Below are 17,324 nucleotides of genomic sequence, written 5' to 3'. Positions count from 1 at the left end.
ACTGCCATATTCATGGTTACAGTTTATTACAGCAAAAGGATATATCACAGTTGACAGAGGGAGGAGTTACATGGATTAAGTCCAGGAGAAATCAAGTTCAAACTTCCAAGTAACCCTTCCCAGTGGAGTCACATAGGGATGTCCTTAATTGTTCCAGGAGGAATGTGTGACTACACATGTGAAGTGTTGCTAGGAAAGCTCACCGAAGCCTTGGTATCGAGAGTTTTTGTTGGGGGTCAGTCACGTAGGCATGCAGTGCCCATATGAATGACCTCAGCTACTCAGACTCCATCCAGTCTTCACCACAGAGCAAAACCAGGCATTCATCATAAATCACTTTTCTAGGATAAACTTATCCAGTCAAACTGGTACAGTGTAGCCCAAGGGCTTAATCATACAAAAACAGGTGTTTACAATAAATACCATAAATACAGCATGGTTCAGGGCTTCGGGCATACAGAAACTCATATCAGGAAGAATATTCCAAAGGCTCAGAGGCTACCTTCCAGGGGCCAGCCAATGGCCAGGCCTGAAGATAAACATTTCTTTGAAATGTGTAAGATTTGAGCAACCCAATCCTCCTGCCCAAAGATTTAACAGCAGATTTGAGCAGGCAGCAGAAAGAATCAGCAAACTTGAATATGGGACAACTGAGGTTATCCAGTCTGAGGAATAAAACGAAAAAAGAATGAAAGTAAATAAATAGAGCTTGAGAGACCTGTCTTATTCCATAAGCATATCATCATACGCATAATGGGAATCTCAGAAGGAGAAGAGAGAGAGAGCAAGAGACAGACAGGAAGAATACATCAAGAAACAATGGCCAAAACTTCCAAAACTTTTATGAAAAACATTACGCATTCAAGAGCTCAATGACCTCCAAGTAGGACAAACTCAGAGATCCACACTTAGACACATCATGATCAAACTATTGAAAGACAAAGACAAAGACAAAGAAAGCCTCTTGAAAGCAGCAAGAAAAATGTAATTCAATATGTGCAAGGGCTCCTCAACAAGATTAACAGTGGATTTCTCATCAGAAACCATGTAGGCAAGAAGGCAGTGGGATGACATTTTCAAAGTCCTTGGGAGAAAAAATCATCAACCAAAGATTTTATATCCAGCAAACTTATTTTGAAAAACTGAAGAAGAATTTAAGACATTCCCAGATAAACACAAACTAAAGAAATGCTAGAAAGCCTGCCCTACCAGAAATATTAAAGGGAGTCCTACTGACAGTATTAGACAGATCACTGACGCAGAAAATTAACAAGGATATTCAGGACATGAACTCAACACTGGACCAAATGGATCTGATGGACCTCTACAGAACTCTCCACCCAAAGAAACAGAGTATGCATTCTCATCACCACATGGCACATACTCTAAAATTGACCATATAATTGAACATACAACAATCCTCAGCAAATGCAAAAGAATGGAAATCATACCAAACACTCTCTGGGACCAGAGCACAAAGAAACAGATGCTAAGACTAAGAGAATCACTCAAAACCATGCAATTACATGGAAATTAAACAACATGCTCCTTAATGACTTTTGGGTAAATAATGAAATTAAGGCAGAAATCAAGAAATTCTTTGAAAATAATTAAAACAAAGATAAAACATACCAGAATCTCTGAGACACAGCTAAGGCAGTGTTAAGAGGGAAATTCATAGCACTAAATACCCAGATCAAAAAGTTGGGAAGATCTTAAATTAACAACTTAACATGACAACTGAAAGAATTCAAGACACAAGAACAAATCAACCCCAAAGCTAGCAGAAGACAAGAAATAACCAAAATTAGAGCTGAACTGAAGGAGACTGAGACATGAAAAACCATTCAAAAGATCAACAAATCCAGGAATTGGGGTGTTTGTTTGTTTGTTTGTTTTGAGATGGAGTCTCCCTCTGTCACCCAGGCTGGAGTGCAGTGGCATGATTTTGGCTCACTGCAAGCTCTGCCTCCCGGGTTCATGCAATTCTCCTGCCTCAGCCTCCCAAGTAGCTGGGACTACAGGTGCCCGCTGCCACACCCGGCTAATTTTTTGTATTTTTAGTAGAGGCGGGGTTTCACCATGTTAGCCAGGATGGTCTTGATCTCCTGATCTCATGATCCGTCCGTCTCAGCCTTCCAAAGTCCTGGGATTACACGCATGAGCCACCACACCCGGCCCAGGAATTTTTTTTTTTTTTGAAAAAAATCATTAAGATAGATGGCTGCTAGCTGGACTAATAAAGGAGAAAAGAGAAAAGATCCAAATAAAACAATCAGAAATGATGATGGGAATGTTACCACTGACCACAAAGAAATAAAACTAACCATCAGAAACTACTATGAATACCTCTATGCACACAAACTAGAAAATGTAGAAGAGATGGATAAATTCTTGGACACATATATCCTCCCAAGACTGAATCAGGAAGAAATTGATTCCCTGAACAGACTAATAACAAGCTCCAAAACTGAATCAGTAATAAGTAGCCTACCAACCAAAAAAAGCCCTGGACCTGATGGATTCACAGCCAAATTCTACCAGATGTACAAAGAAGAGCTGGTATCATTCCTATAGAAATTATTCCAAAAAATTAAGGAGGTGGGACTCCTCCTCAACTCATTCTATGAGGCCAGCATAATCCTGATACCAAAACCTGTCAGAGACGTAAAACAAAAAAGAAAACTGCAGGCCAATATCCTTGATGAATATTGATGCAAAAATCCCCAACAAAATACTTGCAAACTGAATCCAGCGCACATCAAAAAGCTAATCCACCACAATCAAGTAGGTTTCATCCTGGGATTCAAAGTTGGTTCAACATACACAAATCAATAAATGTGATTAATCACATAAACAAAAGTACAGACAAAAACCATATGGTTATCTCAATAGATGCAGAAAAGGCTTTCAATAAAATTCAACACCACTTCATATTAAAAACTCCCAATAAACTAGGTATTGAAGGAACATACTTCAAAATAATGAGAGCCATCTATGACAAACCCACAGCCAACATTATACTGAATGGGCAAAAGCTGAAAGCATTCTCCTTAAAAATCAGTACAAGACAAGAATTCCCTCTCTCATCACTCCTATTCAAGATAGTACTGGAAGTCCTAGCCAGAACAATCAAGCAAGAGAAAGAAATAAAGGGCATCCAAACAGGAAAAGCGGATATCAAACTATTCTGTTTGCAGACAAACATGATTCTACATCCTGAAAAACCCAATAGTCTCAGCCCAAAAGCTCCTTTCACTAATAAGCAACTACAGCAAAGTTTCAGGATACAAAATCAATGTACAAAAATCACTAGCATTTCTATACACCAACAACAGCCAAGCCAGGAGTCAAATCAGAAAGGCAATTCCATTCACAATTGCCAGAAAAAGGATAAAATACCTAAGATACAGCTAATCAGGGAGGTGAAAGATCTCTACAATGAGAATTACAAAACACTGCTCAAAGAAATCAGAGAAGACACAAACAAATGGAAAAACTTCCCACGCTCATGGACGGGAAGGACCGATATTATTAAAATGGGCATACTGCCCAACGCAATTTACAGATTCAATGCTATTCCCATCAAACTACCAATGACACTCTTCACAGAACTAGAAAAAAAACTATTTTAAAATTCATATGGAACCAAAATGAGCCTGAATAGCCAAAGCAGTCCTAAGCACCAAGAACAGTGCTGGAGGCACTGTGTTACCTGATGCCTCAAACTATACTACAGTGCTACAGTAACCAAAACAGCATGGTGCTGGTACAAAAACAGGAACACAGACCAATGGAACAGAATAGAGGATATAAGACTGCAGCCCTATGACCATCTGATCTTCAACAAAGCTGACAAAACATGCAATGGGGAAAAGACTCCCTATTCAATAAATGGTGCTAGGATAACTGCCTAGCCATATGCAGAAGATTGGAATTTGTCTCCTTCCTTACACCATATAAAAAATCAACTCAAGATGGACTAAAGGCTTAAACATAAAACCCCAAATTATAAAAACCCTGAAAGACAACCTAGACAATACCATCCCGGACATAGGAATGGGCAAAGATTTCATGACAAAGACACCAAAAGCAATAAAAACAAAAGCAAAAAAATGACAAATGGGATCTAATTAAACTTAAAGAGCTTCTGCACAGCAAAAGAAACTATCAACAAAGTGAACAGACAACCTACAGAATGGGAGCAAATACTTGCAAACTATGCATCTAATAAAGGTCTAATATCCAGCATCAATAAGGAACTTAAACAAATTTACAAGAGAAAAACAAACATCCCCATTAAAAAGTGGGCAAAGGATATAAATTGACACTTTTCAAAAGAACACATACATGTGGCCAAGCATATGAAGAAAAGTTCAATATCAATGATCATTAGAGAAATGATGCATGTACAAAAATCACTAGCATTCCTATATACCACCAACAACCAAGCCAAGCCAACAAAAAAACATAATCCAACTATATGTTGTCTTCAAGAGACACAACTGAGATTCAGAGACTCAAATAAGTTGAAAGTGAAATTACAGAAGAAAAGATATTCCAGGAAAATGTTGACCAAAAGAAAGCTGGAATATGATATCAGAAAAATAAACTTTAAGGTAAAAATTATTAGCCAGGCATGGTGGCTCATGTCTGTAATCTCATTCACATTTAGGAAATCTAGAGAGTCCCAGTAGAATACTCCAGGAGAAGATCAACCCTGAGACACATAATCATCAGATTCTCCAAGGTCAAAATGAAAGAAAAAATGTTAAGGGCATCCCATGGATTTCATGGATATTAACTTCATTAGACAAAAGCCACAATCCCAGATGTTTCTGAGAGAATTCCTTCTCTATTTTGGCCTCCTGCTGAGGGACACCACTTCTATGTTTCCTAGAAGCCCCCTAGTTTGGGAAGATCTGTAAGGCACAACCTTAATCTCTTGCAAATGTCATTTATACAACTTCATCTTCTGACCTTTTTTTTTTTTTTTTTGAGGTTTTAGTAAAAGGTTGTACAGTCATACACTCGACCATCTTTTTGTGCCACACTTTTGGCAGCCATTTCTGATTCTAGGCTTATTTTGCCACACAGAGAAGCTGGAATTTTAAAAGTCATCCAGTCTTGGTTACTTTTTGTCTCCTTTCTCTCACTTTTTACTGTAAGCAAACCAGGCATATCTTCAATACCTTGCTTGGAAATATCTTTAACTACGTATCTAAGTTTACCATTTGTGAGTTCTGTTTCCAGGAAACAATTTCCCTAAGCTTTCTACCACTACATGACAAGAACCTCCCTTCATGCAGGTTCAAATACTGTTTCTTATTTTCTTTTGAGCCTTCACTGGCAGCACCCTTAAAATCCAAATTTCTACTAAAAATAAGTTCAAGGCAGTTTAGGTTTTCTGGATCAAGCTCCTCATAATTATTACATCCTGCAGGGGTGGGGGCAGTGCAGAACCTGTCAACTAAGAATTCTATGTCTGGCAAAACTGTCCTTCAAAAATGGGGGTGGGAAGTGTGTGACTGGACATGGTGGCTCATGCCTGTAATCCCAGTACTTTGCGAGGCTGAAGCAGGAGGATTGCTTGAGCCCAGGAGTTCAAGATCAGCCTGGGCTACATAGGGAGACCTTGTCTCTACAAAAATTAAACAATTAGCCAGGCATGGTGGCATGGGCCTGTGGTACCAGCTACTTGGGAGGCTGCAGTGGGAGGATCACTTAAGCCTGGGAGGTCAAGACTGCAGTGAGCTGTGATTGCACTATTGCTTTCCAGCCTTGGTGACACAGTGAGACTCTGTCTCAAAAAAAAAAAAAAAAAAAAAAAAAAGGAGAATTTAAGACATTTCCAGATAAAGAAAAGCTGAAGCATTCTCTTACCAATAGACCTGTCTTACAAGAAATGCTCAAGGTAGTACTTCAGGGTAAAGGACTCTCAACAGTAACTCAAAGCCATATAAAGAAATAAAGATCTCCAGTAAAGTTAAATACATCAGCAAATAAAAAAGCTGATACTATTGTAATTTTGCTTTATATCTCCACTTTTAATTTTCTACATGATTTAAAAGACAAACATGGGCTGGACATGTGACTCATTCCTGTAATCCCAGCACTTTGGGAGGCCAAGGTGGTTGGATCGCCTGAGGTCCGGAGTTGGAGATCAGCCTGGCCAACATGGTGAAACCCGGTCTCCACTAAAAATAGAAAAATTAACTGGGCATGGTGGTGCACGTCTATAGTCCCAGCTACTCAGGAGGCTGGGGCAGGAGAATCACTTGAACCTGGGAGGTGGATGTTGCAGTGAGCCGAGATCACGCCACTGCACTCCAGCCTGGGTGACAGAGGGAGACTCCATCCCCCTGCCAAAAAAAGACAAATTTGTAAAACATAAATCTATATTATTGGGCACACAATGCATAAAAATGTAATTTGTGACATCAATAACATAAAAGGGGATACAGTTGTATAGAAGCAGAGATTTTGTATGCTATTGCAGTTATCAATTCAAATTTAGGATGTTAAATATGAATCCCATAGTAATAACAAAGGAAATAATTATAGAAGGTACACAAAAAGAAGTGAGAAGGGAATCAAAACCTTTCACTACAGAAAAATCAACTAAACATGAAAAGAGGCAGTAGTGGAGGAAATAGGGGACAAAAAATAATAAGACAGGCAGAAAATAATTAATAAAATGGCAGAAGTAAATCCTTGTATTTTAAATGGATTAAACTTTGCAATGAAAAGTCAGAGATTGGGCCAGGTGCGGTGGCTCACGCCTGTAATCCCAGCACTTTGGGAGGCTGAGGCAGGCGGATCACAAGGTCAGGAGATCAAGACCATCCTGTCTAACATGGTGAAACCCTGTCTCTACTAAAAATACAAAAAATTAGCTGGGCATGGTGGCAGACACCTGTAGTCCCAGCTACTCGGGAGGCTGAGGCAAGAGAATAGCATGAACCCGGGAGGCGGAGTTTGCAGTGAGCCGAGATCACACCACTGCACTCCAGCCTGGGTGACAGAGTAAGACTCTGTCTCAAAAAAGAAAAAAAAAAAGTCAGAGATTGGTAGAATGGAGTTTTTTTAATGATCCAACTATATGCTGTCTACAAGAGACACACTTCATGCCTGGTGTGGTGGCTCACACCTGTAATCCTAGTACTTTGGGAGGCTGAGGTGGGAGGACCACTTGAGGCCCGGATTTTTAGACCAGTCTGGACAACATAGATAGACTCCTATCTATACAAAAAATGTAAAAACTGGCCAAGCACAGAGGTGCCAAACTACTTGGGAGGCTGAGACAGGAGGATTACTTGAGCCCAGGAGGTTGAGGCTGCAGTGAGCCAAAACTGCACCACTGCTCTCCAGCCTGGGTGACAGAGTGAGACCCTGTCTTTTTAAAAACAAAATATACTCAGATTTCTGAAATTTTTTTTTCACTTAGCAATATTCCTTGGGACTTTTCCCTATAAATACATAATCTCCCCATTCTTTGTTAGCACTACATGGTGTTATATAGTATGGTTACCACATCATCAATCCACTATTCCTTTATTGATGATGTTAGTTCCAATTACAATTATCAATTGTACAATCAATTACAATTACAAGTAATACTGCAGTGAATGACCTTATTTATATACCCTTTTCCACCAATATGAGTATAAGTTACCAGATGTGGTATATGCATTTTTTAATATGTATATCTAGACTGCCCTCCATGGGGACCCTAGTAATTTATATTCCCACAGCAATGCATCTGTGCTGTCCTGCCATAACCTTCACTCAACAGTGTCTTATCAACTTGTATCTTATCATATATTTCAAAGGCATTAATATTTCCCTTTCTGTGAATAGTTTGCTTATACTGCTTCCCCTCTTAGTCCATTTGGGCTGCTATAATATATACCAGAGACTGGGTAGTTTATGAACAACAGAAATTTATTTCTTACAGTATGGAAGGCTAGGAAGTACAAGATCAAAGTGCTGGTAGAGTTGATGTCTGGAAAGGGTCCATTTCCTGATTCCTAGATAGCCATTTTCTGTGTCCACACATGGTGGAAGGGGCAAGGAAACTCCCTGGGGCTTCTTTTAAAAGGGCAATAATCCCATTCATGAGGGTTTGCCCTCAGGACCTAATCATCTCCCAAAGGCCCAATCTCCAAATACCATCACATTGGTGATTAGGTTTCAACATATTAATTAATACACATTCAGACCATAGCACCCACTTCACTTATCTGTCGTTTGTTCTTTTATCATCAATGCCTAGGAAGTCTTTACATTTTGGGGAGATTAGCCTTTTGTCTATAATATAAGATACAAATGCCTTTTCTCAGTCTATCTTTGGATTTACTTGTTTTTGCTTTGCAAAAAATTTTTTCTAATATAGCAGATTTTGTCAATCTTTTATGACTTCTGGATTTTGAATAGTTTTTGAATAAAGAATAATTTATCATTCCAAAGTAATACAGGATATCATTTGTATTTTTTCTATACTTTTATGATGTATGGTAGGGATCCAACTTAATTTTGTTTAAAATGACAACCTTCTTGCCAGTATTATTTATTAAACAATCCATCTTTTTTGTAACTGACTTGAGTTGCTACCTATAGCATATACTAAATTCATAGACATGTATGGGACGATTTATGTACTTTTTACTCTGTATCACTAGCTATTCATGCATTAGCTCCACACAGTTTTAATTAGAGAGGCTTTCTAATATATTATTTCATACAATGTTATAAAATAATTCATTTTTATTTCTGGTGAAAGTACCCTCCCATACTGCTCTTCTTTTAAATGAGAGGTTTTCTTGCAATTCTTATTTTTCCAAATACAATTCAGAATCAGCTTATTTCTTTAAAAACCTATTGATATTCATGTTGGAATCATATGAACTTTATACGTTAATTTAGGATAAATGTTAAAGGAATATATATTTCCATTTCCTTATAATGTATAAAGGAACTCTGTAAGAATACATAAAAAGCTAGTAAGACTGGCTATGTGTAGTTGGGGAGTAGTAGTCATGGGAACTAGGTAGATGAGGAATTGTAGAGGAAAAATAAAACTTTTCACTATCTGCCCTTAATATTTTATTTTTGAACCATCTAAATATATTCCCTATTCAAAAATACATACATAACAAGGAAATAATAAAGGACCTTGCCTTTGAAAAAAGAAGCTAGCAGGCATAGGCTGGCAACAGCAGACATTCCTATTTCAGTTCTCTCCACATAGCTTCCCTGGTATTTTAAAGATGACCACAATGTTGAGAGACAGGGGCTTACAAACTCTCTGGTGTCTTCTTTCTGAAATCCCCTTACTGCACTGGTATTTTCAAGGCTAGTACCTTGATAAAAATGAAGTATACACATGCTTCATGAGGTAAAAAATGGGCTCATGGCAATTTTCATTTTTGTTTCAATAATATGTCTTTCTTTTACATGGCCCTACTCAGATAATATTAGAATTCTGAAGAAAGATAAGGTAACCACTGGTATGACAGAAGCAGGGCATAGGAGGCTCAAATCAATAGAGAATAAATAAAAACTAGGCCATTTCAGCATGTTAGAAAAGAGAAAAATAAATCACTACAATAAAGAGCAGTCAACAAAAAATACATATTAAACAAGACGGATGAGTACTAGCCTCTGACAATCACGAAGCAAAATCTGGTATGTGGGTGTGAACTCACAGACTTGGTTCCAATAGGAAATAAATCTGTAACAGAAAGATTAAAAAAAAAAAGGATGGAAGCAGTAAGACTAAACATCACAGTTAGCAGAATAAATGTGAAAGTGTGTAACACCCCTGGTAAATATCTGGAGTATAGCCATTCTGTTTGGATGATTGAGAGTACAAATTCAAGTATAAACTGCTAGAGGATCCACCAGGGTTAGGAGAAATATTTCTGCATGCTAAAAAGCCTAACCAGAAGAGCCATCATACTGCCACACCATGATGAGCCGAGGGGTAGTTAAGACCTGGCTAAGGTTCTCCTCAGGAAGAAACTGAATTTGCTCTTAATCACAGACAAATGGTCAATTGACGGCCCAGATTTCTGCTCCATATAGCACAGACTCAATAATTTTACTCTGTTAAATGTTTAAGGAAGGTGTAACCAAAAGCCCACTATGGCACATTTGAAAAAAAGAGAGAGAAAAGTCAATAAAGCTTCCATTAGAATGCCTAGCTTTAAGCAGTGTTGCTTCCTGATGCACCCTCCAAGCTAAACTATTTATGTAATGGAGACCAAAGTAATGGAATTAAAGTACTATATGGAATCATCAACTATGAAACAGCCATAAGTTGGAGAAAACCTGTGTTTAAAAAAAAATTGTAAGAGTTCTTTATGTAAGGATGTTAAAAGTGGTCTATTTGTCAAGTTTTATTTTTCAATTTGACTCTTAATTTTGTTTGCAGCATTTCTTTTGACTAAGAAATATTTCTTTTTTATAAGTATTATAATCACATTCATTTTGCTTTCTTTTGTTTATATGCTTGAGCTATTCTTTATCAGAAATTAGATAAAAATTAAATTATATTTTGTTTCCCTCCTTTCCTTGCTTATAAAATTCTATGTACACTGTACTAAGAATTTTCACATATATATGATTCTATTCCCAGTTTTATTTCTGGTGTTTTGATGAAGCCCATGAATTTAATTGTAAATTTCTGCATTCATTTGTTATTAACTATAAATGCTCACCTCATTCTTTGTGGTTGACATGAAAATATGCTGCTCAGCTCTCCCTTCAAAAAACCTATTGTGAGGAAGTCCTGGCTCTCCCTGGGCTGCTGATCCCAGCCAATGACTGGGCATGGAAGCGGTACTAGAGCCAGCTCATTCCTGCTCAATGATTGACACTTCCAATGGTAATCTTAGTTTTGGAGCTCCCCATCATCCTAGCCAAGACTTTCTTGAAGCTGCATTGCATTCTGAAGCTCTTCTTACCCAATTCTCTGACTACCCCTGGTACCTTTCCCCTTTATCCTTCACAAGTATTTTCCTTAGCAAATGTATTGCACATATGATTCTGTCTGCTTCTAGGGAACCCAAAGTGACATAGTTGGCACCTGGAATGGTCTGAGAATGTATATGGTAAGATGAGGTTAGGAGACTGGCTCACTCATGCTCGGCAGGCAACGAGAAGCCCTTACTAAGCAGAATATGAATCATGAAGTCCTTGGGATAGGTGATAGCTTAATTGCTGAAATTTCCATTAGTGGTGACCTGGGAAAATGTCCTGGTGGAGGGAAGCACCCTTACTAATGTGACAATTGAGGCATTTGAAGGTTTTGGGAGGAAGAGCACCTACAGGGACAGTTAAGTCATTGGGTTATTGCTCACTTGTATGACTGTCCTGTAGATGGAGGATGAGAAGCTGAAAGCAGTTAACAGACATAAGCTAAGTTTTACAGCCACAGGACCTTTTAGGACGTTTACAAAGAGGAACTATACCTTCGGTGGGCGGTAAGTTCAGGATTTAATAACTAGGGTTACAGAGCACCAGAGGTGTTTAAATGCTCAGCCAAGGCAGGTCTATTACGCTAAATTTAGGACCCTTATGTGAAGCCTGGGACTCTGAAACATGGGTTGGGAATATACACAGAACTAGTCTTGTTATTCACAATGGGTTGATAGGCCCCAAAATAATAGAGGCCAGGTAGTGGCACATAATTGTCAGAGTTGCTTTACCATTAGAGTCTTGGGGGTAGCCAAAGGGTCTTAATGGCAAGGAGTAGTATACATAGATAATAGAATATGGTGTCTCTAGGGGAAAAATAGATGGGCAGCGAATTACTGTGCTACTTAACATATACAACCAGAAGGCAAGAATAGAGGAGCAGGAGGCTGAGAGCTGTAGCCCAATAAAACACTGCAATTCCTTGCTGATTTCCCAGATCTGAGACTATGTTCAGATCTGGAACCCATTACCTAAAGAGTTAGCCAATTTCCCAAGAGAAAGAACCCTGCATTGCAATGACAAAGATATAGAGTACTGCAAAGCTTTCTTCAGTTCTTCCCTCATAGAGATTTACAGACATTTACTAATGTGATTGTTGCTGTTAAAAGGAGAGTAACCAGCCTTTTTGATAACTATTTGACATTGATACATGAAGACCCAAAGTATTTTCATGGCCTTCAGAGTGGGCGCACACAAAGACTAAGTAGTAAATGGGGTTCTGGCCAAAGTAGGTTCACTATGTCCATGGATCCACCCTGTTGGACCATGCACCCCATTTACTACTACTTTAGCCAGGACCCTGCGGTCATTTCCTGAATGTATAATTGGAATTTATATACTTGAAAATTGAAGTTAGCCTCAATTGGGTCCTTTGCCTGTGGGGCAAGAGCTATCATAGAGGATGAAGGCCAAGTGGAAGACTTTGAAACTGCCTCCCTAACTGCCAAAGATGGTAAATTACAATTTCTTATCGCAGGGGTGATGGAAGGTATTAGTGCAACCATTAAAGATCCAAAGAATGCAGGGATAGTGGTCCCTATCATATCACTTTAATTCATTAGTCTGGCCCTGCAGAAACCAGATGGATCTTGAGGAATATCAGTACACTACAACAAGCTCAACCAAGCAGTAGCCTGGACCACAACTGTTGTGCCAGACACAGTTTCATTGCTAGAGCAGAGTAGTAAGGCCTCAGGTACATGTCTACTGGCTTAGTGAATGTGTTCTTTCCGTTCTAATCAGAAATTGTGTGCATTCACATGAAAGAGACAAAAATACTCATTTGCTTCTTCGCTATGGTAACTCTTTTGCTGTGTGTCATAAAATAGTCTGAAGAGATCTAAACTATCTAAACATCCCATAGGATATTATGTTGATTATGTTGAGGACATCATGCTCATAAACTGGTTATCACACTGGAGGTCTTGGTGAGACATGCGTACTCTAGAGTATGGGAAATAAGCCATTAAAAGACTAGTAGTCTTGCCATTTAAGTACACTTTTTAAGAGTCCAGCAGTCAGGGCTATGACAAGACATGTCCATCAAAATAAAAAACACATTGCTGCATCTTGTATTCCCTACTGCAAAGAAAGAAGCTCCTAGTGCCTAGTAGGCTCTTTGGGTTCTGGGGGCAACACATTCCACACTTAGGGATACTGCTCTGGACATATACCAAGTGATAAAAATGGTAGCCAGCTTTCAGCGGGGGCGTGGGGGAGGGGGGCTAAATGAGGGCTGTGCTATTAATGAAAAATGTATGGATTTGATAAAACAAAAAATGTAAGAAATAACAGTCAAAACAGAAGACAACTGGCAACCGGGAAAAGTGTTTGCAAAATTAGAGTTTTCATCCTTATTATACAAGGAATACTTCTAAATTACCAAGAAAAAGACAAGCCCTTAAGTTGCACAAGGATAAAAAAAAATAAGCAGGCATTTTAAGAAAAAAATTGAAAATGGTAAGTAATTAGTTATGGCTTCATTCTCTAATCGACCAAACCACCAAAAAATTGTTTTTCCTCAAATTCCTTAGCTATGTATAAGAGTTTTCCAGAGCTTAACTATTATCTCCACAGAGGCCTTTTCTGACCCTTGCATGGAAGATGCCTCTTTAATGTTGCCTCCGTTTAGGATATTTGGAAAAGGGGGTAAGGAGGGAGGTAGCATAACCACTTTTCTTGTGTGGTCCACTCAACATCTTCAGGTTCCATGTTCCTTCTTGCTACTCATTTCTCCAGCAATTTAGTCACTACTCACTTTGTCATACATCATTGGAGATTCATAGAGCAGAGCCCCCCTAAAGGTGATACTGCTGTTTCTACAAAGACCTTTGTATGTAAGATAGGGTTGAGCATAAGGAAGATCTTACTCCTAGGTACCATCATATCAGGTTGTTTCGGTGTCTCTTATTTTTCTGAAGGGCCAGGAAAACTAAGCTGTAAAATACAGGAATTTTCCTGAATCCTCCAGCATTCTCTGGCATAAAAGAAAAAGGGGTCAGCTGAGACTACATCCCAGTAGGAGACCATCTGGTCTAAAATGAAACCACTCCCAGACTGGAACATGTTGACATGGCAGTAAGAAGCATCCATAGAAGAGGTTATTGCTACGTCATAAGGGCAAGTGTGTACCAACACCTTGAGTTTGCAGCCTGACATCTGGTCCACAGAGCAGCAATTTCAAAAGAGGAAACAATTGGCAGGTAGAGAAGGAAATGGCATAGCTACCATTGGAATTTTTGGTAATCTCAAAGAAAAAAAAAAGGAAACGGTATCAGCTGAAAAGAAACACATGAAGTGAACAGGATAAGGAGAACTTTCAGCCTTATTTTCATAAATTGCAGAGAACTGTGAACATTTGTTATAGGGACATTTCGTGAGCAACTCAGGGACCCTAATGAGGAGATAAATGACTTGGAAGACTAGGATTTTCAAACATAACCAGTGAGGCAAAAATATTACTACTACTATTTGTATATACTATGACTCTTGATCATCCTGACTGGTGTGGTCTGAAGAAACACTTAGGACTACTAGACTGCCTCATTTCAAAAAAGAATGTAAGATGGCTTATAAGGCTAGGCAAAATATAGCCAAATAACATCATCTGAAGTATAAAAGGGATCAAGAATGAGACTAATATAAATAATACCAAAGTGCCCTGTTTTCTAGATGGAGCACAAATTTAGCTCTTGCTTCTTATCGGCAAACATAAAAAGCCAACTCACAATGTACCTAAGATAGTAGCAAATTAACTGTTTAGAAGAGGTGCAAATATTACAGTAAGGTCAGAATAGCTTCAGACTCCACAAAAAGAGCCCATTGTGTGATGTAATCAACATTCCTACAGTTGACACAATGATGAGTTTCATAGAATTGTTTATAGAATGTCCTGCAATGCTAACCAATGGCTTCAAACTCAAGAGAAATTCTAGGGGTAAGTCAGGAAGTTACTGTCCAGGCGGTCTTTGCTAGGTGCTTGCCAGACTTAATTCTCAGGTACATTCTAAAGTATCTGAGGAAGTGATAAAAAGCAAATCCCTAACATTCCTTTATAAATACTGTTAACCACAGTCAAACTCACAGGAGATAGATATTAGCTAGCTGAGGGTTCATGACTGGAGTTCAGCCACCCTAGGGTTCTAGGAAAAACTGTCTTAATGAGACATTAAGCTGGTGTAGGAGTGACATCTTTTAGGCAAACTTGAGTTTAATAATCAGTAGTTTCTGAGAGAAAACTCTAGAGTTTGACCGAGGTTCTCTTTACGAAAAAAAAAAAATTCAATCTGTGCTCTCACACAGACAGATGGCACATTTAGGTTCCAAAGTTCTGCTCAATATAACCTAGTCTTAATTAATTTTAGTTTGGAAAATGTTTAAGGAAGGCATAACAGTGGCCATTAAAAAATCTTTCCCCTCCCCGCAATTCCCAAAAAGCATCCATAGAAAGCCTAACTTTGAGTACTGTGGTTTCCTGATGTTCTTCCAAGTTAAATTATTTATGTAATGAACATTGAGGTATCTGAATGAAGTGACCTTCTGTGTAGAATTAGGAACCAAGTGAAATTTGGAAAACAGCTTGGTGTTTCTAAACTATAAGAGCTCTCTATATACCCAGGATATTAATTTTTTTTGAGGCAGAGTTTCGCTCTTGTTGCCCAGGCTGGAGTGCAATAGCGTGATCTCGGCTCATTGCAACCTCTGCCTCCTGGGTTCAAACGATTCTCCTGCCTCAGCCTCCCAAGTAGGTGGAATTACAGGCCCCCCCCCACCACACCTGGCTAATTTTTTGTATTTTTAGTAGAGATGGGGTTTTGCCATATTGGCCAGGCTGGTCACGAACCAGGACATTAAATTTTTATCAAATATTAATGTTCTAAAATGTTCCCACTTGTATTTTTTCTATTATGTTTTTGGGCATACTGAAATTTTAAATTTTCATGTAATAGATGTAGCAATTCTGGATTTACCTTTTAGCCTTAACGGGTCATTTCTCATCTAAGAATGAGATGTTCACCTACATTTTCTACTGTTTATTTTACATGTCTTTAAACCTATTAATCATTTTATATTTCTTTTGGTATAGAGAGTAAGAATGGGAATTTATCGCTCTCACCCCTCAATTAAGCAATAGTCCCAGGGCTATTTAAAGGATATTTCTACCTTTCCCCAGTAATGTGAAATCAAACCATTACCTTATTCTAATATCTTTTGATAAAATCTGTTTTTATGCTTCTGATTCTATCCATTAATCTATATATTCTTGCATCCATTCCACACTGATATTAGTGTAAATAATATATCCAAATATACAACTTTACAAATCCCACTTCTCCCGTTACTCTAAAACTTTTCCTGGATATTCTGGCCCAGGTATTACTTCTTTATAGTTTCCATTTTAAATTTTGCAGTCTCTGAGAAAGGGCTCCAGTTACATGTGCCTTATGCATTACGTACTTTGAAAGTACTGGATTCCTCAGACTTCAACTAAATGTTTTTCCATCACTTTGTCTCTCCCAGTGACAGGGTCTAGAGGTGGGGATAAAATGGAAGGGGTCAAGGAAAGAAAGTGCTGAATTCTTAGTTCTAGTTTTCTCTCAACACCAGAAATAACTGCCACTATTTTCTCCTGACTAACCTAAGAAAAACACATCATGCCACTCCCAATATTAGTTATCTTCAAAAACCTGTCTAGTCTAGTCTTATGAAGGAAGGCATATTCATTCCGTCTATCAGCAGGACTTTGACCCTGTGACTTGTTAAAAACAAAACAAATACTAACCTACTTATGAAAGAGCTACAGTCAAAAATCAAGTACTAAGGATGGATAGAAAAGAGAAAGACAAAGCCTAAGAATTAAAACAACAAAACAAACCAACAAAACTGCCAGATATAGAATCAAGCTTTATTTTTACTGAATGATAGTATAAGCTTTTAATATAACATAGGCATGTATAATATTGAAGGTATTTTAATTTGAAAATAAAGGGAAAATACATTTAATTATTCCATTTTTCTTAGTTTTACTTTGAATTCCAAATAAGAATTTTAATACATTTTTGGCTGGGCACGGTGGCTCACGCCTATATCCTAGCACTTTGGGAGACCGAGGAAGGTGGATCACCTGAGGTCAGGAATTCGACAACAGCCTGGCCAACACGGTGAAACCCCGTCTCTACTAAAAATATAAAAATTAGCCAGGCATGGTGGTGCACACCTGTAATCCCAGCTACCTGGGAAGCTGAGGCAGGAGAATTGCTTGAACCTGGGAGGCAGAGGATGCAGTGAGCCGAGATTGCGCCATTGCACTCCAGCCTGGGCAAGAGAGCGAGACTGCCTCTCAA

General features: G+C 38.5%; 1 protein-coding gene and 1 long non-coding RNA gene across 4 annotated transcripts in view; one reads left to right on the top strand and one right to left on the bottom strand.

Moving 5' to 3' along the window:
- The window catches only part of CASD1 (CAS1 domain containing 1), a 78,165-nt gene that overhangs the window by 10,906 nt on the left and 49,935 nt on the right, over positions 1-17,324 (bottom strand). Inside the window, exon 18 of one of the 3 annotated variants that reach the window (XM_054687628.2) lies at positions 6,027-6,362. The exons of the other annotated variants lie outside the window; for them this stretch is intronic. Coding sequence (XP_054543603.1) covers positions 6,315-6,362 — 48 coding nt within the window. The 3' untranslated portion in view covers positions 6,027-6,314. Of the gene's footprint in view, positions 1-6,026; positions 6,363-17,324 lie in introns of those variants that run through there. 3 annotated transcript variants of the gene reach the window in all.
- LOC129144592 (uncharacterized) overlaps positions 14,870-17,324 on the top strand; it is an 81,033-nt gene continuing 78,578 nt past the window's right edge. Inside the window, exon 1 of the long non-coding RNA XR_008549033.2 lies at positions 14,870-14,917. This is a non-coding gene — a long non-coding RNA (uncharacterized LOC129144592). The remainder of the gene's footprint in view (positions 14,918-17,324) is intronic.

The sequence above is a fragment of the Pan troglodytes genome, chromosome 6 (assembly GCF_028858775.2).
Source record: "Pan troglodytes isolate AG18354 chromosome 6, NHGRI_mPanTro3-v2.0_pri, whole genome shotgun sequence".
NCBI classification, from domain to species: Eukaryota; Metazoa; Chordata; class Mammalia; order Primates; family Hominidae; genus Pan; species Pan troglodytes.
Note: the sequence above shows the minus strand (reverse complement) of the source record. Positions and strands in the feature narration are given on the sequence as shown.